Source organism: Nesoenas mayeri (genome assembly GCF_963082525.1).
Source record: "Nesoenas mayeri genome assembly, chromosome: 6".
Classification (NCBI taxonomy): Eukaryota; Metazoa; Chordata; class Aves; order Columbiformes; family Columbidae; genus Nesoenas; species Nesoenas mayeri.
Window position 1 is genome coordinate 44,283,454 of NC_137545.1, and position 27,269 is coordinate 44,310,722.

At 48.0% G+C, this 27,269-nt stretch overlaps 1 protein-coding gene across 8 annotated transcripts in view; it reads right to left on the reverse strand.

The window, feature by feature from the left end:
- The window catches only part of BAZ2B (bromodomain adjacent to zinc finger domain 2B), a 108,502-nt gene that overhangs the window by 45,755 nt on the left and 35,478 nt on the right, over positions 1–27,269 (reverse strand). For 5 of the 8 annotated variants that reach the window (XM_080346325.1, XM_080346327.1, XM_080346326.1 and 2 more), the window contains exons 1-7: positions 17,561–17,622; positions 15,355–15,432; positions 9,242–9,397; positions 4,190–4,351; positions 2,652–2,845; positions 2,153–2,353; positions 1,118–1,516 (exon numbers count right to left, since the gene is read on the reverse strand). In XM_080346325.1, coding sequence (XP_080202451.1) covers positions 1,118–1,516; positions 2,153–2,353; positions 2,652–2,845; positions 4,190–4,351; positions 9,242–9,395 — 1,110 coding nt within the window. In that variant the 5' untranslated portion in view covers positions 9,396–9,397; positions 15,355–15,432; positions 17,561–17,622. Of the gene's footprint in view, positions 1–1,117; positions 1,517–2,152; positions 2,354–2,651; positions 2,846–4,189; positions 4,352–9,241; positions 9,398–15,354; positions 15,433–17,560; positions 17,760–27,269 lie in introns of those variants that run through there. The other 3 variants (XM_080346329.1, XM_080346323.1, XM_080346324.1) reach the window with 2 other exon arrangements.

The following is a 27,269-nucleotide window of genomic DNA, read 5'->3' on the forward strand; positions in this document are numbered from 1 at the left end:
TCAAACATGGTTTAGAAAAGGCTTTCAGCTACTTTGTTTAAAATAATGATTGGAATAGGTAATTTTAATTACTTTGACTTAAACCAATCCACTTTGAAACAAAGCGAAGCCACGCTTACGCACTACATATGGAAAGTGTTAAACCAGCGTTCCAACTGAAACCCGGAGAAGCACACAAAGAACTGTTCAGGCTACACAATTTACCCATGACTACTTATTTCGATATTGATTTTAGCTGCTTATTTGCCTTAAGAGATGCACGCCAACATCCTTTGCTGTCTCCGCACCCGCCGCTCCCGCCAGCACCGGTTCTGCCAGCAGAGCTCCAGGTTCCACCACGTGACGCGCTGGAGACTCCAGCCCGGCGTTGGTGACAGGAGGCGTGATCCTCACCGCACACGTACAGCACCGCACACACACACACCCGGCGTCCGTGACAGGAGGCGCGATCCTCACCGCACACGTACAGCACCGCACACACACACACCCGGCGTTGGTGACAGGAGGCGCGATCCTCACCGCACACGTACAGCACCGCACACACACACACCCGGCGTCCGTGACAGGAGGCGCGATCCTCACCGCACACGTACAGCACCGCACACACACACACCCGGTGTTAGTGACAGGAGGCGCAATCCTCGCCGCACATGTACAGCACCGCACACATACACACCCGGCGTTGGTGACAGGAGGCACGATCCTCACCGCACACGTACAGCACCGCACACACACACACCACCACGGAGAAGACTCTTCTCCAAGATAAAGGTGTGGAGTAGTTCTGGGCACTTGTAAAGTACGGCAAATCATCTCCAAAATTAGAGCATGACTATTTGCTACTCTTTACAAAAAAACCCAAACAACAAAAAATCCCTCCCAAAACAACCAGCCGCCACAGTTCAGAACATACACTACCCACACAATTCAGTTAATTTACATAACTGTGAAATCCATGTAATGCTAAAAACATGTCAAAAAACATTATATGAAAATAAATACATACATCATTTTAAAACATTATATTTCAAAGAGCTTGACAGCACAATGCTGTCTCTTGTTCAGCAGGCAACGCACGTTACAAACAGTCAAACAAACCCAGTGATTTTTCACTCACCCGTCTTGATCTCACATCGCTGGGCACAGAGACAGACTCTTCAGAGGTATTTTTACTCCCTGCTTTGAGTAGATCAGGGGAAGGAACTATGAGTTTTAAATAGGTTTCCTTTTTGGCTTGATGTACCAAGGACAAAGGTTTCACATTGGGAACCAGTCCCGTAGACTGTATTACACTTGTGTGTTTGTTCACAGATTCCTCCTTTGCCTGAGACCTTTGGAAAATAAAGGGAAGCTGCTGTGACAAAACCTGAGGCTGCTTCTGCTGGGACTGGAACGGCGAGGGGGTCTGGGGATCAGACACGAGAGGTATCTGCTGGTGTGTTCTCTTTTCTTGGGACTTTTCATGTGGTTTCTGGCCATCAGTTTTCATATCGGTTATGCCACTATGCATTAGCACCTGCAAAACAGGTATTTTTGACAGTTCACATCAGATCAGTTAAAGATCCTTCAAAAAAAGCCTACATCAGCTTCCATTAAATAGCTACACAACTGTACAATTTTTAGCAGAGGATAAACAATAATAATTTTAAAATCAATCTTGTCATAGGTTTACTGTTTAGGGATCTTTCTCCCCAGATAGTTTCAGCATGCAAAGACACCGTTTAGTAGAGAAGAAGTACTAAACTATGGTCGTTTTAAAACGTATTTTTGACTGTAGAGCTGAGAGGAAACTCAAGATTCCGACCTTGGTTTTCTACTTCTAGGAAAAAAGCAACTGCCAAAGCATTATCCATAGAAAGACACGTTTCCAACACGCTACCAGCACACAGCACTTCACTTCTTTCTATTTCCCACTATAACAAGAGTAACAGTCTACCAACCGTTAAACTCCTAGCCAGCAGAGAACAAAACACACACATGCACACACGTGAGGGAAGAAAAAAAACCCAGAAAACCCTGAAGCGAAACCAAATTCTTAGCATTCATTAATATGTAGTTAAATAGTTGCTCATTGGTACAAACATGAGCAGGTGGGCTTTTCATAACCAGATTCCAGCGACCAGACGGCAAGCAGCAGAGCGAGCTGTCGTACCTTGTTCTTGGTTTTGTGATGTGCTTCGTTTTCAGAGTCAGATTCATCATCCTCACTCTCCTCAGCACTCTGATCCTCCTCCTCATCCTCCTCCAGATCGTCGGAGTCACTGCTGCTTATGCCCTCGCTCGAGGTGTCTGACGAGGAGCCCGAATCGCTGTCGCTGTTACTAGAGCTTTCCACTGCCTTTTTCCTGGGCTTCTACCAGGAAGAGAAATCTCTATTCACGGTTCAGCTTTAATCTGTTATATCGTATTACTATGCATACTCTTTAAAACACAGTAAGACTTCAGAGTCATCTGCAATCCTGGAACACAACCGACTGTCTCGCAGAAGACTAAAGAGAAGGGTACAGATCTTGCTTTAACAAACAATAATAAGAAAAACCCGAAACATTTTGTACTTGGAGAAACATTTTAAAATGCTGCTGTATGCACAATCAGAACACTTACCATGTCAAGTTTTCACCTGAATCTTAACTTTTTTTCTGTATATTTACCTTATCTTTGATTTTGTCAGCTCTGGCGTCCAGGAGCTGGACTTGGCTTTGCTCCTGGTTGTACTTGCGGCCTCCTGCTCCTGCGGCTGCAGCTTTCCCTGGTCCTGCAGATGCTGCAATGCTGGTGGACAGAACAGATGTGCCGACAGCAGACACTGCAGGGGTGCTGCTCCCATTCAGCGATCCATTTATACCTGAGGGTGACAGATTACAAATTGACACTTGAAAAACTCTGAAGCTGCAGATACTATGAGATGTTCCAGTCACACCAGCTTCCATAAACACGTAACAAGACACCAACATATACCAAAAATATGCCATCCAAGAGCCACTTCGATTTGCTCATGGAGCCATTTTAATTAAAACATGCAGGGCAGAGGACAAACACATTTAACGCTGTAAGAAGACCAAAAAAATCCTCAATTCATCCATTTTTAAGTCCAAACTATCCTTGAGTTTAGTCAGAGGCAGAAAAATAAGACTTCAAAGAAAGAAGATACAAAAAAGTATACATTCCAGTAAATATCACACAGAATAATTTGTTTCCAAGTTTGAAGTATCAATCAGCTCCAAAGTAAAGCCATGAAGCCCAAGATATTGTATGAGTATTGCCGCGTGTAACAAGAGGTGGAGAATTGCGGGAATACTATTGGAAGTAACGTCTGCTTTCAAGTTTACTAATCTGTCAAGAAGAGAGTTGTTTTCTAAGACAGCTACCCCTATTCACACAGACTTGCTGCTCTGCAATCCCAGGTCTATTATCAGATTGATTCTGAAACACGTATCAGGTCCTAAAACCTACCAAAAGTATTTTAAAAAGCTTTGCTCATACATCATAGAATCACAGAATAGAAGATCCTGAGTGGGAAGGGATCCACAGACATCACAAGCCCAGCGCCCGGCTCCACGCAGGACACTCAGAAGCACTGTCCAAGCAGCCCCCGAGCACGGCCGGTCCGGGACCACGTCCCAGCGACACGCTCCCAGCTCCGTGCCGTGTCCTGGCGGCCCAGCACCGCACGTCAGCGCGAAGCCGCCGGCCCCTCAGCAGGGCAGTAACAAGGTCACCCTGCAGCCGCCTCTCCGCTGAACAATCCTACTATCAAACATCGAACACACGTCTCCTACATCCCAAAATGTGTGCAATACCACTACATAAGATACTGGTTTGAAATGTAAGAAAATGTTCTAACGTCACTGAACTATTTTCACTGAGATCCCGTAGCCGTAGCTGTCCTTCCCTTCATGCTCCCAAACAACTACCTGATGCCTGCTTCTTATCTGCAGAGGAACGGTAGTCACTATGAAAGTACAAGGCCTCCTAAATAAAACCACAAACTTTAAAAGAAAAGCTTGGTAGAAGGAGTATTTTGTTGTTGAACGTCCATACTTTCACACCTCGTGCTTAGCTAACAGAAGCAATTTTTAAAGAGCTGTTTAGGAACGGGAAGAACAATGAAAGGTAAAGCTCAAATTCACATCTATACGCACGTGCAGGAGTCCAATACAGTTATTCCCTATGCAACTTTAGCCATTACCTTTCTCCGTACTGCTCCGACTACTTTTTCCTGTGGCTCTGGAGTGGAACGAGGCAGCATCGTGATTCTGTGCAGGAGGTGCAAACAGCGGTGGAATTCCCAAGAGCGGTGGGAAGAACGCTGCCCCCGGACGAGAGTGTGTGTCCGCCGCTCGCCACCATTCTGCGCCGAGAGGAAACAACAAACGTCAGTTGCTCTAACAACGTATTGAAATGCTCCTTTAAACACGTTGTTGTGCATCATCTAGAGCAGATTTACTAAATCTGGGAGTAAGAAGAAAATGCAACACTTTGGAACTTTAAATGACATGAATTTCCCACAGCAACTCTGGTCTTCAGTCATTAAAGCCATTCTGGTAAAGATTGCAGCGCAGCTTCCTTTAAACGCATTCTGAAAACAAATACTTAATGGAAAGCTAGGTGACAGCAATCAGCCCGAAACGAAACTGTTGGTCTTTCAACCAGTATCAGTACTCACAGGTCACTGTGAACCCATTCTTACCTCAGTCTTCCCGCACCAGAACTAGAAAGCCAACAGCTTTAGTGGCCGCGGCGGCCTGGAGCGCTCCCAGCCCTCCTGCGCCAAGCCCTGCCGCGCTGCCACGCGGCGCCGGAGCCGCGCGGGACGCCGGCCGCCCGAGACGCCCCACCTGCAGAACGACGGTGCCGCAGAAAGGCGCAGGCTCTATTGTTTTCCTGTAAATCCCCATTATAATGGTTGTTTCACAACCAGAAGCAGGGCTGGTCTGTGCTGCTTTGTTACAGAAATTCAAGATGTTGAGCAAGAAATAAAGATTTCTTATTTTAAAAACACTATAATACTCCTTTTAATTTTGTTGCTGTTTTAAGCTTTCATATTAAATGGTTATTGATATTTGTTTTCCAGGAAAATAAACTTCAAAGGAGTCGATACAGACCCTACGACTTTCAGTTTTTGAGGTTCTTCACTATAGCAGCAACTATTTAGAATATTTATGCAACCCTTACGTAATTCTTTCCTGCAGATTCTTGAATTCTGCAAGACAAACCAACTATGTTTTTAATAAGGCACAGCTAAGCCTGAACGGGCAACACCCATCGTCCCGCTCTCGCCAGCGGCTCCTGTCGCGCCGGGAGCGCGGGCACAGCGCGGTGCGCAGCGCACTCCGCGCACCGGGGCCTCCTGTACGAGATACTGCAGCGCCTACGACGCTTGGTAACACGTTTGCTACCCAACGACTGAAAATAGCCCGCAAAGCGTCATTAAAGAAGAAACTTTCAAGTCCATCTAAAGGGAACAAAGATCCTCTGTGTGAGAGAAAGAAAATGTGTGTCTGAAAAAAGAAATGCAGCAATACTTTGTGAGGAAAGAAAAATCTCTTCTCTTAAAAGTAACTCTTCCCACCCACCAATCAAAACACAGATTCTATCACATTACCAGAAGCAGAAGGATCAGAAACATGACACATCAATGCCGTTGTGCCAAGGGCTAGAAACACAGGCTGGGTCTACACGAACCCGACAGCAGACAGCCCGGCGCGGGCGCGGGTCCCGGGGCCCGGCCCCGCGCCCCCTCGGCCCTGCGGAGGGCATGTCCCTGCGGCCCCTCGGCCCAGCGGAGGGCACGTCCTGTCAGCCCCACGGCCCCTCGGCCCAACGCAGGGCATGTCCCCTCAGCCCCTCAGCCCCTCGGCCCAGCGGAGGGCACATCCCCGCGGCCCCTCGGCCCAGCGCAGGGCACGTCCCCTCAGCCCCACGGCCCCTCGGGCCAGCGCAGGGCACATCCCCGTGGCCCCTCGGCCCAGCGCAGGGCACGTCCCGTCAGCCCCACGGCCCCTCGGCCCAGCACAGGGCACGTCCCCACGTTCTCGTGGCCCAGTGCAGGGCACGTCCCCGCGGCCCCTCAGCCCTTCGGCCCAGCGGAGGGCACATCCCCACGGCCCCTCGGGCCAGCGCAGGGCACGTCCCCTCAGCCCCACGGCCCCTCGGGCCAGCGCAGGGCACGTCCCCGCTCTGCTGTGCCGCACTCATTAATCAAGAGGAAAAACACAGGGCTTTTTTCTTGGCCTTGTTTATGCTTACAGTACCAGATGTGTGAGTGCACCCTCCTGCCTTACAGCGAAAACTTCATTAGGCAGCACTTAACGCTGGAAGCACTGGAAGGCACAATCCACACAAGTTACAGGACAGACTAGGGGGCAAGAACGTCTCTTCTCACTCCTGAGACTGACCTTTTCCTTCTCTTGAAAGTGATTTCTTGAGGGCTTAAGTGCAATTCTGATTCTTTCTGAACCCTAAAACATAGACTAAGTTGCGGCGTCCACTCAGGACAAGCAGTTTTGCACAGTATCCCTGCAGCCAGCTGAGCAGAGCAAGGCCTGCGGTCGGGCCCACTGGCATGCTTCATTTCTTAAAGTGAAAATATAAAGTTTGTACATAATGAAAACTGTGCTGTAAGTATAGGACTTGTGCTATTTTATACATTAAACCATATAACTGAGCAGGATTTAGACTAACACATTATAAGGTCGTTATTTCATATTGCTATAAAACACATTAAGAAGGTAAGGAAAGTAAGAAACAGCTACGTAAGTACATGGACGTTACATACAGTAATTAAGACTCTTAATTAATACATAAATGAAGCATGAACAATGCTAACAAATAAATTTTAACCTGCCAGTGTCAACAGACACTGAAATTCTAAGAACGTACATCACAGCAATTTTAAAATGTTATAAATGCGAGACTCTAATTGCTGGGAAGACAGCAAATGTGGTGCTGACACGGGGCACGGAGCCCTGCGCCCAGGGCCGGTGAGCACCCGCCAGCCCCGGCGCCGCCCTGGAGCCCCGCACAAGAAACGTCTCACACAGCTCCGCGGTTTAGGCACTAAGTCTGATCTTTCTCAACACGTATTTAAGGAGCTACATTGTCATTCTTCTATAAAGACCAAGATACCAAAAAATAGCTGCTGTTGAGAAAAAATAAAGTCTTACATCTCAATCTTGTCACTACAAATCAAAAAATCAAGCGGAAAAAAACACTTTTCAAATTCAAGCAATCCTGCCACTTTGTGCATTATGTCCACGATTTCAAAATCCTCCTGGGCTTCACTTGAGGAGGTCGCTGCTCAGAAAGCGCTGAACGTTTTTGATTTCACACATGCAGCTTCTGGTTCAGAAAATAAGGCTTATTTTTTAAAAATAATTTCATACAAAGTTAATGAACTTCCTTTTTTTGAAAATTAAAAAGTCTTAAAGTCTGATAACACTAAACCAACAAGAATCTCTTGTTCAGCTTTGGACAGTTTCACATGCTGGTAGTATTGCCCCCCATAATGACAAAACACTGAACTATTGTATCATTTACTCATGTGAGAAAAGGCCATTGATTTATATTCCTACAAAGCTGCTAACTTTCTCATGAGGAGGAATTTAAGCCTCTTTCCAGATTCGATTTGCTTCTCCAATGTGCCTTCTTATTTTTAGCAATTGGTGAATAAGAAGCAAGTGAAGTATCTGTTTACTTGACTGGAATGCTTCAATTATTCAGAAACTAGTGCTGCACTAACCAATTAAACTAATGGTATGTGATGTATTTCATAATGGTTTCACACAGGTGCTTTGTCTATTTGACCTGGGAATATGCCAAAATAATTTACCTGCAGTGTACTCTCCTGGCAAAGCACCACGGACCCGCGGGTACGCCGCCGGGCTGTGCGGAGCAGACTTAATAGGCTATCGATTGCTGCACTGAAAATAAATAGATGAATTGGAATAAAAGGAGCCCCTCCGATTTAATGCATAGATTAAGATGCCTTAACCTTCTCTTGGCAAGAATAATTGTTCATTCTTGATCATTTTACTAGATGCTAGAGAAATGCATTTTTAAATGTGAAGATAATTTAATTATCAGATTGAGATAGACAGACATTGTCATAATGTTTTTATTTAAATATCACAGAAGTGAATAGCATCTCCGCTTAGGAAGCAGCTAGGATACCAGCCTATTCTGAGTACCCAGCACCCTGTAAACTCAGCCGCCGCAGCGCGCCGCGTCAGGCCCAGAAACGGGCAGACCCGTCAGTGAACTGATGGACAGAACTGAGAGCAAACCGCACGCCAGCTGGTTTCTAGGAGCACAAAGTGTCCTTGAGAAAATATATATACATTATACACACACACAGATATATATATAAAGACTAGATGCAGCCACGCAAAGGATGTGACCACTAAAAAAACCTAAATGGAAACAACCCGGGAATACTGGGTATTCCGATCAGTCTTTATAACTATCAGCTACCGGACACAAGTAAAGCTGCTTTTTTTCCTTTTTTTTAAAATAAAAGTTGAGAATAAAATCCTAAAACCTATTTAAGAAAAAGACTACCGGGATTTTCTAATGAAGAAAGGATCTGACAGTTCATTATCTTTACTACATTGCTCACCTGCTTTAGTCTTCCAGTATTTTGATAGACCAAATATATATCCTATACATACACACAATGTTACAGGAGACAAAACTACTTGCTGTAGTATCCACAAAGTAAAGAGAGTGAGTAGAGCTAAGTGAGTCACACAAACCCTCCATTCGGGACTGAACATTTATAGCCATTTGTAAATTAACTCCTACTACATTCTGGGAGCGACCATTAAAATGGCACAGGCTAATTAACACAGACACAGAAATCTTTTGGAGTTGAATTTGTGGTGGGGTACTGAAAAACCAAACGCATTGTTATTCCGTTAGTTTTAGCTAAGAACTTTTCTGGCTGATCTCAGAGTAACTACAATAAATAATTCTCGGTGTGCGGACGTTCTGGTTTCCCTCTCATCCCAAGACAGCCGCAGATGAGCAGACGCTGGCTGTAGCGGGGCACTGAGAATCGACTGTTCTACAGCGTTGGGGCACAAGAGTTGTTGGGTTTGGAGAACACACGCTCGCTCACCCCGCTGCAAGAACCACGTTTGCTCTGGCAGCGGTGGGTTACCATACATAGACTTGTAACGATAACTGCAAGTGCTGACAAACAGGAAGATCACACTGCAATACACGATGGAGCCGTTCTTACCACACGTGTTGATGGCGGCGCTCAGCGCCGCAGCCCCGGGGGACAGGCCGCCTTTCGCCACGGCTGAGGCCACCGGCGGGGCAGAAGGCGCTGGAGCGGAAGCGGCTGCCGCGGAGGAGACCGGTGGTGACGCTAACCGCTCTGCAGACTCCATACCTGCCAGAGAGAAGAGAAGAGAAATGCCCGTCAGAGGCAGCAAACGAGGTGCCAGGGGCCGCAGGACCAACCCATCCCGGCTCCACAGAGCTGTCCCCACGCCGGCAACTCCACATCCCGGCTCTTCGTTTAGGAAAAGACCCCGCACTCATGACGAGACCGTACAAATACGAGGGCTATGAGCTTTCAGAATAATAGTAAAAAACATGGAAACTATTTCCCTTCAGAGAATTTACCAAGGCAAAATATTATTAAACGTTTTAAATTTTTAATTCAGGACTGCTAAATACATCCTTTTCTCCAATAAAACATTTTCTATCCACAGTTAAAGAATACTTCATTGATTTTAGTGATATATTATAACTCAGCTAAACCGCTACTCAGTGGAAGCAGACCACTGAAAACCACCATATGTACTGCAGACTTCAAATGCTCAATTATGTCCATTAAATGCTATAATTATTCCTAAGGATAATAATTAATAAAAATCCCTTTCACACAGGATTATGATTTAAGTCTGTATCTGTGGATTTAAGTCTGTAGTGTTTGCAAACAAGCATCATTTCACACTACAAAAAACCTGCTATCTTTAGTATAAATGTAGAGACGGATAAATAGACACCAATGAATACAACAAAGCACATTCTCTGGGCACTATGGATGACGGAACTCAGGGGAGGCCAACAGGCAGCCCTTGTACAAAGACCTATGGTTTTGCTGTATTTTAGTATTTGTTGTTGTATATGGCCATGGTGATTTCACTGTATATACACATGGCATAAGGGACATCAGAAGCACATCATAATGGTATTATTACAGTAATCACTCATAAAAGGGAAGGTGTTTCCAAGCTTTAATGCACTGCATTCAGCACTCAGGATTGAAATGTTGTATTTTATGTATATTTCCTGACAGAAACACCCAGAACTCTCCAATTTCTAAAGAAAATTGCTGCCATGTTGTGCGTCATAATATGGCATTAAAATAAGTCTTCCATTTAACGTGTTTCACAAATAAGCACAGTTAAGAACCAACTACAAGCAATCCCAATTTGTGTCATATCCTTGGTAATTCAATGCTTTTCAATACAGAAATAAACTCATCTGTGCTTGCAAGCTCTTCACCACCAAATGCCGTATGTTTGAACTGTAACACAGCATCAGGTAAGAACCGCAGGAACAGTAATAAATTGCCCTTTTAAGGCTCCTCTTCCCCCTCTCCCTCTTTTTATTTGGGGAGGGGGCTTGCCAAGGGAGGGCCCTTTTCCAGCCTTTACTTAAGCTTGTTTAAAGGGATTAATAGAAAATTGCAATATCACTGTTCCCAAATGATTCTGAACTGAAGAAATTACATTCTCTTCCTAAAGACACACACACGTTTGCTTTCAAACGCAGTCGACCCCTGACGAGGCTGAGCCAGCTCCCCGCTCTAACCTCAGACGGCTGACTGCACGCCAGACAGCCCCACAGCAGCCAGACAGCCCCACAGCAGCGAGACAGCCCCACAGCAGCGAGACAACCCCACAGCAGCCAGACAACCCCACAGCAGCCAGACAACCCCACAGCAGCCAGACAGCCCCACAGCAGCCAGACAGCCCCACAGCAGCCAGACAGCCCCACAGCAGCGAGACAACCCCACAGCAGCCAGACAGCCCCACAGCAGCCAGACAGCCCCACAGCAGCGAGACAGCCCCACAGCAGCCAGACAGCCCCACAGCAGCGAGACAGCCCCACAGCAGCGAGACAACCCCACAGCAGCCAGACAGCCCCACAGCAGCCAGACAACCCCACAGCAGCCAGACAGCCCCACAGCAGCCAGACAGCCCCACAGCAGCGAGACAGCCCCACAGCAGCCAGACAGTCCCACAGCAGCGAGACAACCCCACAGCAGCCAGACAGCCCCACAGCAGCGAGACAGCCCCACAGCAGCCAGACAGCCCCACAGCAGCCAGACAGCCCCACAGCAGCGAGACAGCCCCACAGCAGCGAGACAACCCCACAGCAGCCAGACAGCCCCACAGCAGCCAGACAGCCCCACAGCAGCGAGACAGCCCCACAGCAGCGAGACAGCCCCACAGCAGCCAGACAGCCCCACAGCAGCGAGACAACCCCACAGCAGCCAGACAGCCCCACAGCAGCGAGACAGCCCCACAGCAGCCAGACAGCCCCACAGCAGCGAGACAGCCCCACAGCAGCCAGACAGCCCCACAGCAGCCAGACAGCCCCACAGCAGCGAGACAGCCCCACAGCAGCCAGACAGCCCCACAGCAGCCAGACAGCCCCACAGCAGCCAGACAGCCCCACAGCAGCCAGACAGCCCCACAGCAGCGAGACAACCCCACAGCAGCGAGACAGCCCCACAGCAGCGTTGCGCAGGATGGGCGGTCATCATTACGCCGCAGACCTCATGTGTTCTGTGACTGAGAAGTCCATACCGGCTACAGCAGATCCATATCCTTTTTAACCTCCAGTTTAAATCAGGCATTTGCTCCATTTCAGTGTATTTTGCCAGTCAATACTTGTAAACTTTTATGACTGGTTTTTAAACTCTCATATTTGTAAATTAAGTAAGTAAAACTAGGGAAAAAAAGGCTTTTAAAATTATCTGTGTACAGTAATTTGTGTCAGTTGCTCTCAATGCTTTGCTCAAAACTCCAGTGATTTTCCCAGAATTTCCCATAGTGAATAATAATCATGAATGTAACTGAATCCAGTGAAAACAGAAAGCAATGTCTCTACAAAAGGAACAAAGGGAGGTATGGGCAGCTTTACACAAGGAAAACGACGCCTTTTCTGAAAATAAAATTACTAATGTTGAATAAGAACACTAAGAAGAGGTAAAGGCTTACTACAGGAAACAACAATCTAGTCATTTTCACATTTAACAACATGAAACTCCTTTAAACTAAATTACGTACCAATTCCATGCTCAAAAACTCTGATGAAATGTACACTAACCAAAAAAAATACTTTCTTAAACAGATATTAACAAATAACTCCCCTCAAGAGATAATAGTATGTAATAGCATCCTGTCAATGACAGTTGAGATGCACAAAAACGAGATAAAGTGGGTCTTGAAACACTGTGACCAGCAGACTTACCTCCAGCGTGCAGTGTAACCTCTACACTCCCAAGTGTTGCTGCATCATTCAATTACTACCCCTAACACAGTGAAAAAGAAGCGGAAAGTGATGGGGCACACAAATACTTCAGTCTTCTTCAATGACCGGGTGAAATTTGCAATGACTCTTTGACGGCCAACTGCAAGAGGGTCCTACAACATGGGGTGTTCTCTTGCCTCACAGCCAGGTATTCAATCGCACTGATCCATGCTGCTGCCCGTGGGCGTCTCTCGGGGGGAAGCGAGCGCTCTGGGGAGCAGCCCGGCGGCTCAGAGCAGCGCGGCACAGCCCAGCACCACCTAACAGCTTCACAGCACGGAGCACAGCTCACCCGGCCCCGCGCCCCCGGCGGGGCAGACACACCGCATCGGCACGGGGGCGACGCCGAGCGGGCGCTGGGGTGACCCTCACGGGACGTGACGCTGAGCGGGCGCTGGGGTGACCCTCACGGGAGGCGACGTCGAGCGGGCGCTGGGGTGACCCCAGCCCGGGTTCCGCGCCGCCCGTCACAAAGGCCGTGGAACCAGGGGAGCAGAGGCAAAAGCAGCGATGTGCCAAGAACCCACAAACAGGTGCCCTGAGCAGAGCTGCCCAGAACGGGGCAGCTCACGGCAGACAAGCTGTGGGCACGGGCGGCTCCCAATGACGCTCCTGCTCTGGTGGCACAGCCTGGTCAGACCTTCCCACATGCACACCCTGTGGCTACGGTGCTTTACACACCTGAGGTTTTTAAACTCAAATACAAGTGTCAATATAATCAATGAGAGTCACTTTACATGGCTCAAATGCTGTACAAATCTTAGAGGTCAGGTTGAGTACTAAGTAATTCAAGTTCTGCAGAACTTCACTGTAATTATGTCACTTTGGATAATTTACATTAAGCATATTACCTAGAACTCACTAGGGAAACAAGCCACCGTAAATCAACCACCACAATAAAACTTGTTTTAGTAAATCAACAGCAAGATTAGCCTGTGTTTCACAAGTATCAGACCAACTACAAGACCCCAACGATCCATTACTGTCAGTAACACTGTGCAAGGCACAGGGCACATTCATGCATTATACCCCAAACCCTTTATAGCCCCCTTTCTAGTGCCAGGCCAGGTTCAACCAGGGCTGTAACAGCCATTTATTGCGTCAACTATGCCCTACTTATGCACAAAATACCTATTTATTTCACAGAGGTGAAGATATGCATTTAAAACTCATGAAAGTATATTATTTCCTTTTTCCTCACCTACCAAGAAGGGACAATGAAGAGTACTGTTATTTTCGAAATCAAGGTATGGGGATGACCAGGGAAGCGGAGCAGCTCCGTCTCTTCCGATACACTTCTCGAGCAGGTCTCTGAAGTAGCAAAGCCCGAGTGCTGAAATAACTCCGCTGACACAGAACGGCTTGAGCGACTGGAACAGGAAGGCAGAGGAAGGGAGCGCCCGCGAACCCGTGGCAGACAAACCAAAGAACCTGGAGCGCTCTCCCCAGCACTGCGTTAAGGACACGAGCCCCCCCGCAGCAGCAGACAGATCTACACCCGCAGCTCCAGAGAAGGTCCTGGGCCTCACATCACCGAGCACTTGGGACTTGCTGCCAAGAACCACATTAATTGATCTTTTTGTACTTTAATGCATAAACAGCTAACCGAACTCCTGTTACCATTTTCACTCCAACTTCAAGTATGCAGTAAAATCATAGTCCAGTAAGAATAAAGAGCAAAGAGAAGAACATTGCCCTGCAGTAAACGCCTTCTCCTGTTCCATTAACGCCAGGGGCTCCTGAGCTGTTCACTTCCATCGGATACACGGGCCAGCTGTGAAAAAACAGCTCCACTGCTTGACTGGTAAAAACACCGAAAACTTCTTCCCCAGTGACGCAAACCTGTTTAACAGGGTTGTACACTAGATTAAGATATGTATCCTTTACTGAACTAATGCTATTTTAGAGTCACGGTGATCCAGCCAACTTTTGACACCACCTCCTTTTCTAATCGGCCTGACAGCTCCGGCCCGTCGGGGTGCTGGAGAGCGCTGTGCGTGTGCAGAACGGGGTTCGGCCTTCCCAGCGCCCCGCTGCAGACACAGCGCCCAGAACCACCCGGAGGAACAGGTGTCTGCAGACAGAACCACGGGCGCTGTGACGGTCACCTGTGTACAGAGGGCAACTGAAAACAGAAAAGGTTCCACAGTTTACATACAGTCATTTCACCAAAGTGCCCGTGACACTAAGTCCTGAAAGTGCCTTCGTCTCCAATAAGTACAGACCTAAAGAGAGGCCTAACAAAAGAGTTTATCTTCCCTCTACATCCTGCTTTCTCCTCAGAGATAAATATTCCTCCCTTTGGCGAGGAAAGCCTGAAAGTTTTGGCACCTTGACTAAAAACTTATGATCGAGGAATGCTAATTCCTCTGTTTTGATCTCCTAAAGCTCCTCGTGCTGTCACGAACAGGAACGTAGTGGTTCCCACTAACGCCTGACCCGCAAGGCACAGGGGAATGGTCTCCACATCCTCCCACTGCTCCACTCACGCGGTTCTCTGCAAAACCAGCCCAGTCCTAGAGGGATTCTGTGCTACGCCAGCCACCCATTTAAGGCAGCTTCGCCACTGGCATCTGCCCCTATTTCCAAGTATCTTTCTTAGGTTATTTGTTTCTTACACTTTTAAGGCATTATGATCTTTTGAAAAAAAATAATAATTAAGCAAAACAAAACCAACTAAAATAAAACAGTCCACTGAAGTTTACCTAAACAGAGTAACTAGCAGGAATAATATCTGGGTTCTTAAGATACAAAGAAATAAACCCGAGCCTGAACAGAAGCCATGGCAGATCTTACCATGTCAGACTATCCTCGCTGACTTCATCCACAAAACCAGACAGGTGCAAAACTGACATCCCAGTGCTACTGACACACCTGAAAGAAGTGGTTAGACATTAAAAACCTGACAGGTTGCACTCCTGTTTCCACATACTGCAGAGAAAGCAGACAACAAACTGTTCGTATTTCCATCTACAAAATCAAACATACATGTCAGAATACCTATCTAGATTTCAGGCTTTTAACAAAGCCACATGCTAAACATTACATTTTCCTACATGATTACAGAACACCCGTTAAAATACAGGAGTCCATTTTAGCTGCACCAGGTGGTGTTTCCTTGGCAAAGCCTGGTTATCATTTAAAGATTAACAACGATACACGGTATTCCCGTAAACCATTGTCCAGCAGCACCACCAGGGCCGTCCCTCCTGTTCTACAGGAACCCAGTTCTGCTACATAAGCTGAACTGAAGCTTTAAACAAAGAAACTCAGCTGTGAGGCACTGAGCCCTGAGCTTAAGAGGCTCTATAGACATGGAGTATGGAAAAGGATTAAAAATAGTGAGGGGCACATCTTTAAAACACCAGGACTGCAAGACACAGGACAAAAAGCGAGCAGGGGTGCGGACTGCCGGCCTGCTGGGAGATGATTCGCCTGTTCTGCTGATAAGAAGTTTTATCTCGTGAGAGGAGCAATTCAGTATTTTCTTAAAAAAAGGAGTCTTGTTTTGTAAGAGGGATTAGTACGGACCAGTACTCCAGGTCACTGGTGTTCCAAGTTACACTCCCGGTGTCCCGGGCCGGTCAGGGGGCAGCGCAGCACGCCTGCGACAGGAGGAGGTCAGTTTCGCAGAGGACCTGACTGGCGCTGGCTCCTCAGCAATCCTCACAACACGCGCCTGAGTATTTGGGGGAAAAACAGCGCAGATCAACAGTTTCCAAATGGCAGGTCTCCACCTCCAGCTGAAAAGAGGAGCCGTTTAACGAATTAACGTAGGTTGGATCCCCCTTCCCTTCCCCACGGCGCCTGTCCTGCCCTGTGCCCACGGGTCCCCAGCACCGGCTGCCGACCCGCTGGGAACAGCCCGTGCTCCTCGCCTGTTCCGCCACAGTGGGAACAACCGCAGATCCCTTGTATATGCCGTTTACTTCACAAGTTCTTTAATAATGGCTATTAAATTTGAAAATATATATTCTTTTAACTATCTATTATGAAAATATTTACTTCTTTTATCTGAGTCATAACTTTTCTCCAGATTCCAATTTTGGTTCAAGTATCTGTCAACATACATAGTGGATACAGTTTCATTTAGTAACAGGAGGTAAGTCATTTTATTTCCATAGTAATGGAATTCACAATAGGTGTTTTTCAGACTCTAAACAGCTTATCCAAAAAAAGGACAAGAAGTCTTTGGTACCGAGAGCACAATATTATTTTAATACAAGTTTATATTGGAATGGCAAAATTTGACTTCACACCTTTCTAAACTTCCCTCAAATAATCAAGAACATGCACTGGTATTAGCTGGTACAGAACTTCAGTAATGCTTATGACGGTACATACAATGCTATTGCAAATTCTATTACAACAACAACAACTCATTGCACACCCGTTTAGCAGAGCAGAGTGAGCCCCAAAACTCACTGCAGCCATCGCTTCGCAGCACGAAACCGGTTAACACTGACCCTCTGGAGCACCAGGACCCGGAGCTGAGCACCCGCGACAGCTGCCGCGGCACCCGGCCCGGCCAGCAGGGGCCCAGCAGCCCCCCGAGTACAAACACATCAGCTAAACAAACATCCAAACAGCAAACAGTCACTGCACCTGTAAGAAAAGCTGACGAAACAGCTGTTTTATTTGAAAACTTAAGTTCATTGGACATGAAACAGTTCTGCGAGTGATAAGCCATGAAATGAAACACGTGCATTTTATGTCACTGTATTTGTCCAGCAAGTATTCACCAGAATTGTTCAGAAAGTTAATACTAGCTCTCTAATACCTAAATAGTCTTTAATTTGTTTTAAATCTCATGCAAATCAGCTATTTGCTCATTACTACTATCAGATAAGCATTACAAAAAAGCAGTAGTTGTCTGTCTCAGAATATCGAGAAATTCAAAGTTGCATCTCTCTATATTGTGTCTCGAAGCTCTAAACATTCCAAACTGTTACCGCGGGGCGCAGGGGGGGGAAGGGAGCGGAACACGAACGGTGCGGCTTACTGTGCAGCGCAGCTCAGGCACAAGGAGCCATTATCCTGTCGCTACCGCGCAGTGACAGCACTCCAAAACAACAGCCGCGGCTTTGCTCTTGTTTTCTTCTTTCTTTCAGGCAAGAAGAAAGAACACGAGCTACCGTGCCCCAGCTCTGCCGAGCCCGAAGGTCACCAGATGTCTGCTGTCAGAGCTACCCCGAAAACAAAATTCAAGCGAGCGTCTACAAACCGGACTGGAGGAAACATCTCAAACCCAGCACAGCCTCCCTGCGTGCTCCACACCAAACATGGCCGTCTCATTCAGAGATTAGCGATTATTGTAATGAGATCCTGCCCGGGGTCAAACGGCGCTTCCTGCAGGGACAGCCCGGCTTCCTGGGAAACAGCCAGGGAAGCGGGGATCCCAACACGCGCGGACCGGGGATCCCAACACACACGGACCGGGGATCCCAACACGCACGGACCGTCGGGCGGGGACCCCAACACGCACGGACCGGGGATCCCAACAGGCACGGACCGGCCGGCGGGGATCCCAACACGCACGGACCGGGGATCCCAACAGGCACGGACCGGGGATCCCAACACGCACGGACCGTCGGGCGGGGACCCCAACACGCACGGACCGGGGATCCCAACAGGCACGGACCGGCCGGCGGGGATCCCAACAGGCACGGACCGGGGATCCCAACACGCACGGACCGGGGATCCCAACACGCACGGACCGTCGGGCGGGGACCCCAACACGCACGGATCGGGGATCCCAACAGGCACGGACCGGCCGGCGGGGATCCCAACACGCACGGACCGGGGATCCCAACACGCACGGACCGGTGGGCGGGGATCCCAACACGCGCGGACCGGCCGGCTGCCGGGCATGCACTGCTAATTACACCTGCCGTAATTAGCTCAGCCAGCGAGGCAGCAGGAAACTCGCAAATAACTGAACCACAAAGGACATCTTTCACAATGTTACACAATGCCGTACTTCCTTGCCTTCTTTTTAAGCCAAGCCCAACAAAACTATTGTATTGTCTTTTAAATAATGCTTATGTACCTACCCCAGAACAAACTGCTATAAAAGTTGTTTTGGTATGAGAAAGTGCTATGAAATGATAACCTGAATCAACCCTGGAAAACCCTGAAACTGAGGGCAAAAATAATGCTTATTGCTGTGTTCAGAATTTAAACATCAATCTCCAAAAAAGCACAATTAAAGAAATCTAAAGATATTCCAAAATGAACAAAATTAACTTACTGAACACAATTTTAAAAGAGAAAAAAAAAAAAGCCTTTTTATTTTTTTTAAACTGCCTAACGTTTTTGCTCTTGAAAAGAATTAATTACATATGGCTAGATACATGGCAGCGATCCAGTGAGAAAAGGTGGTTGTTTCCTACCCAATTTTTCCAAACACTCATTTCAACAAGCTCCAGTTTAAAAACAGATTCTCACAGTAGAACTGAAGGGGGCCCCCGGCTACTATGAAAATTAAAATAACCACCTCCCAACCAACAACCAACTCTCCATAACACAGCCCTCGACTAGTGAAAGGAAATCCTGCTGCTCCTAAGCAGCTCAGTCTTTGGTCCGCCGACAGAAGGCAGAATCTCTTCAAGGGGTAAATACAGCCAACCTACTACACAGCAGGTTGATGCAAGTGGAACTGCCACGGTGCCCTAAACAACAGCAGGAGGGCTGGGACTTCAGCATGGAATGACATAAGAGACCATTTGCATACTAGAGGAACTATGTCCATCAATTCTCCCTCTCTCAGAAGCACAGCAGCAGGAAACAAGAAACCCAGGGAACGCGCCAAAGTAACGTGACTGAAGGAACAAATCAAGGAACAGAACAAAAGCTTCTAATAACAATGTTTTAAATACGCTGCAGCCATTTTTCGCACTCAGCTCAAGACAGGAATGAAAGAAACTAGGAGAACAAAACCTGCAGAAGGCATTACCAGAACAACCGTGACCCCTGGCAGGTTGTGTGCGCACCAGCAAACGCGCTCCTGGGATGCGCCTGGTGCCAACGCGAGGGGCTCTGCACCCAGAGCACACCCAGAGCCGGGGCTCTGCGAGCTGGGCTTGGCACGATCAGTACAGCCACGGCTTCCTAATCAGACACAGACACAACTCCTTCCTTTAAGGAAAAAACACATCAAAACTTCAGCAGCATTTCGCTCATCCCGCCTCTTATGGCTACTCATCTTACAAAAAAAAGCACTCTCGTCAAACCATCAAATCAGAAAATCCTTCTGCAGAGACAAGGAGTTATCAGCAGAACTCTTCACAGTAGTCTTGAAATAATTTTAAAAAGCAATATATGTTGTACTTATATTATTTGTAGTAGTATCACTGCAAACAAGCTCTCACAGCAAGATTTACACGCTCATGATCTAAAGGTTTCTATACCAAGTTCTAACTATAAATATGGGTATTAGATACAGATCTAGCTATATATATGGGTATTGAAAAATAAATCCAATGAAGTTAAAGAATTTTTAAATGGTACATACAGTAACAGTGAGTAAAATACTTAAGTGTTCTTTAATGAGATGTCAAACATTGCCCAGGATTATGAAGGATTATGAAGGATACTGAATTTATTTTTTCAAACACATCAGCAGCTTCTCATAGAGCCTCGTGTGCTGTGGTTGCCGCCGGCGCAACTTCACCACGAATCGCACCACCACAGCGTAAGAGCCACGTCAACCTGCCCCAGCCCCAGGAGAGACGTGAGCCTGGCTGCACCTGCGGCGCCATTCAGGCAGCCCCGCTCCAAAAGGAGTTGTCATTTAACACTTCACAGCTCACCTGTGATAAAGAAATAAAAAAAACGGTTTAAGCTATGAATGTTGCTTATGCTCATCTGAGAACACATTAACTCTATGCAACCTCTAGAGAATGCCAGCAAAGCCAGAGATCTATATTTTGCATCATATCTTGATGCGAATATAAAAACTGCTTCAAGAAACGCAGATTACTTCACAGCAGAAACACTTGCTTAAAACAGTAAACCCTGATGAGTATAGACACTGTGTAAAACCCAGCACCACCTGTGAACGCAGGCTGCGGCAGGGCTCCGGCAGCGCCAGCTCCTGCAGGCAGCCCCGCGGTGTGTTCAGTCAGCACGCCTGCTTCTCCTGCAAGCGCCAGTCTGTCTGCAGCAGCTGCGCGCAGACCCCTCGGATGCGGGCTGCATGGACACACCGGGAGGGGACACAGGGGACACCACCCACAGAAATCATCTGCTGCAGTGGGACGCCAGGAGTTCTCAATCACTTTTTACTGAAGTTAAGAGGTTAACAGAAGTGACCTTTCAGCAGCGGCCCTTCACACGATGGCATCCCGAACTGGTCCTGTTCGTGCCCCTGTGAACGGGATGACGACACTGCCAGCCCAGCGCCGCCCGTCCGAACCCCGACCCGCCCAGCCCCGGAACGCCACGAGCACAGGCTGCGCGCCCTGCCCGCGCGGGCGGACACGGCCCGCACCGGGACCCACGGGCCCGGCCCGGCCCCGGTTCCGCTCCGCCCCCGGTTCCGCTCCGCCCCCGGTTCCGCCCCGCCCCCGGTTCCGCCCCGCCCCCGGTTCCGCCCCCTGAGCACGCTGCCCATGATTTCACCTTCGTTTTGAAGGCCCTTTGGTCCTCACAGAACTGTTAACCGAACGCACGGACGCTTCATCTAAAATAGTATCTCGGATTTGCAGAAACATAGTAGCTACCACTGAGCTACCATCGGGAAAGAGCCGCGTCCTGCTGTTACCACAGGTGCCTCTGACAGGAGCGCAGCAAGGACAGCGCGGTTCTGGAGCGCAGCAAGGACAGCGCGGTTCGGGGGCTCAGCAAGGACAGCGCGGTTCGGGGGCTCAGCAAGGACAGCGCGGTTCTGGAGCGCAGCAAGGACAGCGCGGTTCGGGGGCTCAGCAAGGACAGCGCGGTTCCGGGGCTCGGCAAGGACAGCGCGGTTCAGGAGCGCAGCAAGGACAGCGCGGTTCAGGAGCGCAGCAAGGACAGCGCGGTTCAGGGGCTCAGCAAGGACAGCGCGGTTCTGGAGCTCAGCAAGGACAGCGCGGTTCTGGAGCTCGGCAAGGACAGCGCGGTTCCGGAGCGCAGCAAGGACAGCGCGGTTCAGGAGCGCAGCAAGGACAGCGCGGTTCAGGAGCGCAGCAAGGACAGCGCGGTTCAGGAGCGCAGCAAGGACAGCGCGGTTCAGGGGCTCGGCAAGGACAGCGCGGTTCGGGGGCTCGGCAAGGACAGCGCGGTTCGGGGGCTCGGCAAGGACAGCGCGGTTCCGGGGCTCGGCAAGGACAGCGCGGCTCGGGGGCTCGGCAAGGACAGCGCGGTTCCGGGGCTCGGCAAGGACAGCGCGGTTCAGGAGCGCAGCAAGGACAGCGCGGTTCAGGAGCGCAGCAAGGACAGCGCGGTTCCGGGGCTCAGCAAGGACAGCGCGATTCGGGGGCTCAGCAAGGACAGCGCGGTTCCGGGGCTCAGCAAGGACAGCGCGGTTCAGGGGCTCAGCAAGGACAGCGCGGTTCGGGGGCTCGGCAAGGACAGCGCGGTTCGGGGGCTCGGCAAGGACAGCGCGGTTCGGGGGCTCAGCAAGGACAGCGCGGTTCGGGGGCTCAGCAAGGACAGCGCGGATCCGGGGCTCAGCAAGGACAGCGCGGTTCGGGGGCTCAGCAAGGACAGCGCGGTTCAGGGGCTCGGCAAAGACAGTGCGGTTCCGGGGCTCGGCAAGGACAGCGCGGTTCAGGGGCTCGGCAAGGACAGCGCGGTTCGGGGGCTCGGCAAGGACAGCGCGGTTCGGGGGCTCGGCAAGGACAGCGCGGTTCCGGGGCTCGGCAAGGACAGCGCGGTTCCGGGGCTCGGCAAGGACAGCGCGGCTCGGGGGCTCGGCAAGGACAGCGCGGTTCGGGGGCTCGGCAAGGACAGCGCGGTTCGGGGGCTCGGCAAGGACAGCGCGGTTCGGGGGCTCGGCAAGGACAGCGCGGTTCCGGAGCTCGGCAAGGACAGCGCGGTTCGGGGGCTCGGCAAGGACAGCGCGGTTCGGGGGCTCGGCAAGGACAGCGCGGTTCCGGAGCTCGGCAAGGACAGCGCGGTTCCGGGGCTCGGCAAGGACAGCGCGGTTCCGGGGCTCGGCAAGGACAGCGCGGTTCGGGGGCTCGGCAAGGACAGCGCGGTTCGGGGGCTCGGCAAGGACAGCGCGGTTCGGGGGCTCGGCAAGGACAGCGCGGTTCCGGGGCTCAGCAAGGACAGCGCGGTTCGGGGCTCGGCAAGGACAGCGCGGTTCCGGAGCTCAGCAAGGACAGCGCGGTTCGGGGGCTCGGCAAGGACAGCGCGGTTCGGGGGCTCGGGGAGCCGCGGGCTCCTCCTGGCATTGCCGCGGTGCCCACGAGCGCTCTGCTCTTCATGCTGGCACACCGATCATAAAACTACTCCAAACACCACATTAGCGTTCATTTAGTAGCATTTCATACACTTGCTACTAGATTTTGACTCCACAAAGTTCATATACGGAATAAATTCTGAAAGAGCACAGAAAAATACCGGAATTCAATAATTTCAGTGCATTTTAGTTTTTCTGCATCAAAGCCTTCTGGTCTGTTCCCTCATTTTGGACAGTGTGTTTGTAAGTAACCACTTGGAAACGAAACTAAAGCCCCCCAGTATCTTAGGGAACCCCTGCCCTGTGTACCAGAACAGACCATTGCTAATAAAGTTGATGTAATTCACAATAAACAGTTTTTCGGTATTTTTCAGTATATTCCGTTACAATATACAGAGCGATTTGACTCTGTGAGATTTGCGATGATGTGTGTTTCAATGCTCTATAGACATCACTATCAGCCATTTAAAACGCATTACAGAAACCAACCTCTTAAAATGGAATTTCTGTTTTATTATGTGGTAAATTCAGTATCAACTGTTACTCAGTCAGACTGAAGGTTCTGGTGAAAAGATCACACGGGTGGCAAACACAGCAAAGAAACGCACAGAGGAGGAGGGTTAAACTGCTCTTTCCCATACAAGTAACCACTAATTTACCATTTTATTAGAAAATTGAAATATAAAATTATTTTGAAAGCAAAGATTTCTCAGTTGTTTTCAAAGGTTAGAACAACCGTAACTATATATTCTTTATGTATCACCACAATACACACATGCTCACACACGCAGCCCCTCTGAGAATACACTATTCATTTTGCTGCAGAAGAACAGACATTGCATAACAATGAGATTTGCTAATGAAATCAGCCATCAACCTGGAATACATATGTATTAAACCAGGACCTCAGTGTCATTTTCTTTGTGCATCGTTTGTTCTCTCTCCCATCTTCCCTCGACCTTTCGGTATCTTGTCCTCCTCCCGGTCTCAAATGCAGCAATACTGCAAAATACTTTGTTAGCACTGTACGTACAACACCTTTTACTTTACAAAATTTATTTCTCTCCTTATTGCTAAATGTAGATTCTAATCGCATGGGTTCTATCAGCACTGCTAGCGTAGCCCTGAAGGAAAAATAAACATCAATGGGTGCTGAGGAGACAAAGGAGTTTTATTCCTCGGTAAAACAGCAGCAACGTCCGATAAAAACTGGGCGGCACTTGGAACAAACTACACCCGCACAGATGAACTTGCACACCAGTTAATACAACACCACCACATTTAGGAAAATCTCCCCTAGATTTATCTAATGATTAAACAGGAATAGAGTTTAGAACCATTACATGAATAAAAGTGCAATTGCTTTGCACAAACATGCAAAACCATCATGAAACCAAGTGAAACAAGCCAGCCGGTTCAGTACCGGTGTGCACAAGCCAGCATCAGCTATGCAAAACACCTAAAAAGAGAGAAATACTGAATGGAATTATTTATTCTACTGCTCAGAGCTGGCCATAAAAATTAAACACTACCAAAGCATTAAAAACTGGGTTTTTTCCCTCATTATGCTAACATCATCTTTTGGTTTTGTGGGATATATGCTGCCTTCTACTTCATAGACAAAAAGCAACCTATTTACACAGCTAGCTCCAGGAGTGTCAGAACATGGCTTGGATTCACCCCAAACTAGTAAAATTAATAATACAGCTGAATACATTTGTCCACTGTTCTCATTTGACAGAGTTTTTTAATTGAAATAATCCAATAAGATACTGTTACTATAATGCCACTATCAAGTTAGCGGTTTTGTTGATAAGCATCAAAGTTCAAGTCCAAAAACTAGTATAAACCAGTAGAAAATAAATGTTTGCTAGCTTGTCTGGTAGGGTTGGGGTTTCTTTGGTTGTCGGTGGGGTTGGTTTGTTTGCTCTTCTTCCTTTTTCACCCTAATTCCATTAAGCCAAACCCCAATTAGTCAGTTACTTTTAGTACACAAATCGCATACAGAACTCCTGCGAAATAAATCAAAGTAATTTGTCATTTATTCCTCATTTTATCTTGAGGCCATGAGGAAGTCATTCAGTCATTCTATAGCTACGATGGCCATCACACCACCAAAGGAACAGGAGGCACAAGAGACCACTGAAAAAGAGAGGAGAAAACTAATGAAACGTCATACCCAACGGACGCTGCACAACCCGCGAAGCAAACAGAGATACTGGAGGTAACGAACTAGGGAAGTCATTAAAAGCATCAAAAAGTCCATAAGCTCTGTCTATACATGCCCCAGTTGTTCCTTTTTAAGTTAACAAGCACTTCTGCCATTGGGAGCTTTGAGAGCAGGTGCCCCACGGCCCGGCCTTCCCTCGTGTCCCTCACTCGCACAGACGCAGCTACACGACACAGACAGCCAGATGCGGGCTCTTACTCTCACGTGTACGTTGCCATGTCCTAATAAAGAGATGCATGAAGATTATTTTCAATCACATTATCTAAAATGCTTCTGTTTCAATTACAAAGCACTCGTCCTTCTGCAAAAAAAGCCATCCACGTTACATCTCAAGGCGGCTGCAACAGAACAGTTACTCCGAGCGGGCTCACCTTTGAAAGCAGAGCCTGCACTGCTCCTGGCGTTTGAGAGACTAATGCAACAACCTTGACCCCCAGAGCGCTGGGTCGTTTTCTTTTGTGATGAACACTGATTGCTTTCTATAATTCCAACAACTGCCAAGTAGACTAAAGAGTGTGGCTGGCAAGTGATGGCTGTGAAATGCTTGCACTTTTAACAATGACTTATTACCCTGTAATATAGGTCAACTGTCCAATTGAGCATCTTCTACAAGATGTTATAGGCTCTGGAAGCCATATACTACAACAACTGACGTGAATGGATTTATTAGGGATCAAACTAGTGGATACAGAGAATTGTGAAAGGACATAGTCTTAATTCAAACAATTGAATGAGAAGGACTTTAAGAGATCCAAATCTACTGTACACATGAAATATGTGATTCCGGTACACAACTTCACACTAGACAGCCTTGCATATATCTTAAGTACAGGGCAAAATTCACAAATCACACAACCTGGCACAAATTTCACTGTTAGGAATGAGAATATATAAACCAGTTACTCTACAGATAAAAGCAAACCTTTGTTCTATAAATATGGACTCAACCTCATAGAAGAACACAGACGAAACCATATCAAGGGTACAGAGAATTAGATGGTGCCAGGTGCTAAAACACACCTGAATTTTCAATCGGTAAAGAAAAAGAATGAACTCAGAAATGAGACTGAATTTATCAGCCACATTTAATCTCTCCGAACTAACCAGAAATAGCTTCCTCAATATGCAGTCTAAAATTATGTCTTTTATTGGGATAAATCAAACAGATATAGATGTCCACAGTAGGAATATGTTCTAAAAATCAACAGTGTCCAGTTTAGCACATTTTGTTGTGGTTTAAAGTCATATTCCAGAGGATCAACAGCTCACACCCCAGTTTCAGTACTGTGCTGTACAATATCCATGCACACAAACACCTTTATTTCCAGTACCACACAGCGCTCAGCTAAAGCTGTTCCTGGCACTTCAAGCACAAACTGCAAGCATGCTTCAAAGCTTACGTGTAAAAAACTGGCAATGAATACACCTTTTCACAACTAAATACTCCAAATTGTACTGAATCACGGTGACTACTGTTTATCTACTTCTAAGGAATAAAAGCAGAGGACAATTTATCAGAGCACAGGAGAAACCCCCGAACACTGAAGGTCACAGCCTGTGTGCTGAGCTGCCGAGCAAAAACATCCATGATGTTCCAGAGCTGCCATTTTTCTTCCTTGACAAAGACTCCATCTGCCACAGAGCCATTTACAGCCTCCGAGTCAGAATATCAATGATTCCCAACCATTCTGCACGCCTGCGTTCACCTTGGCGTCACCTCTGCGCCAGCTAAAGGAGACGACGCACCCGGCCCCCTCCACAGTGCGACCGCCGTGCGCTCAGCTGTGCTCCCGCGCCCCGCTGCTCCGCTCCCTCTGGATCACGCGAGGACACTAAAACGCTGAAGTCTACATCCTTTCCTGTGTTTCAAACCAAAAACCTAAAAAGAAAACCTTTCAAATATTGACAAAACACACAAAAACATTTCAAAAACACCTGTTAATTTCATATTTACATTATGTACATGAACACAATCTCAATTTATTTCTTCTTTACCAAATAAAAACATGCCTAACAAGATACTCATTACAGACCACCATAGAGAATAAACGATCGCAGCGTCACTGACACCAACAGAACCGCACTGCGCTCTAG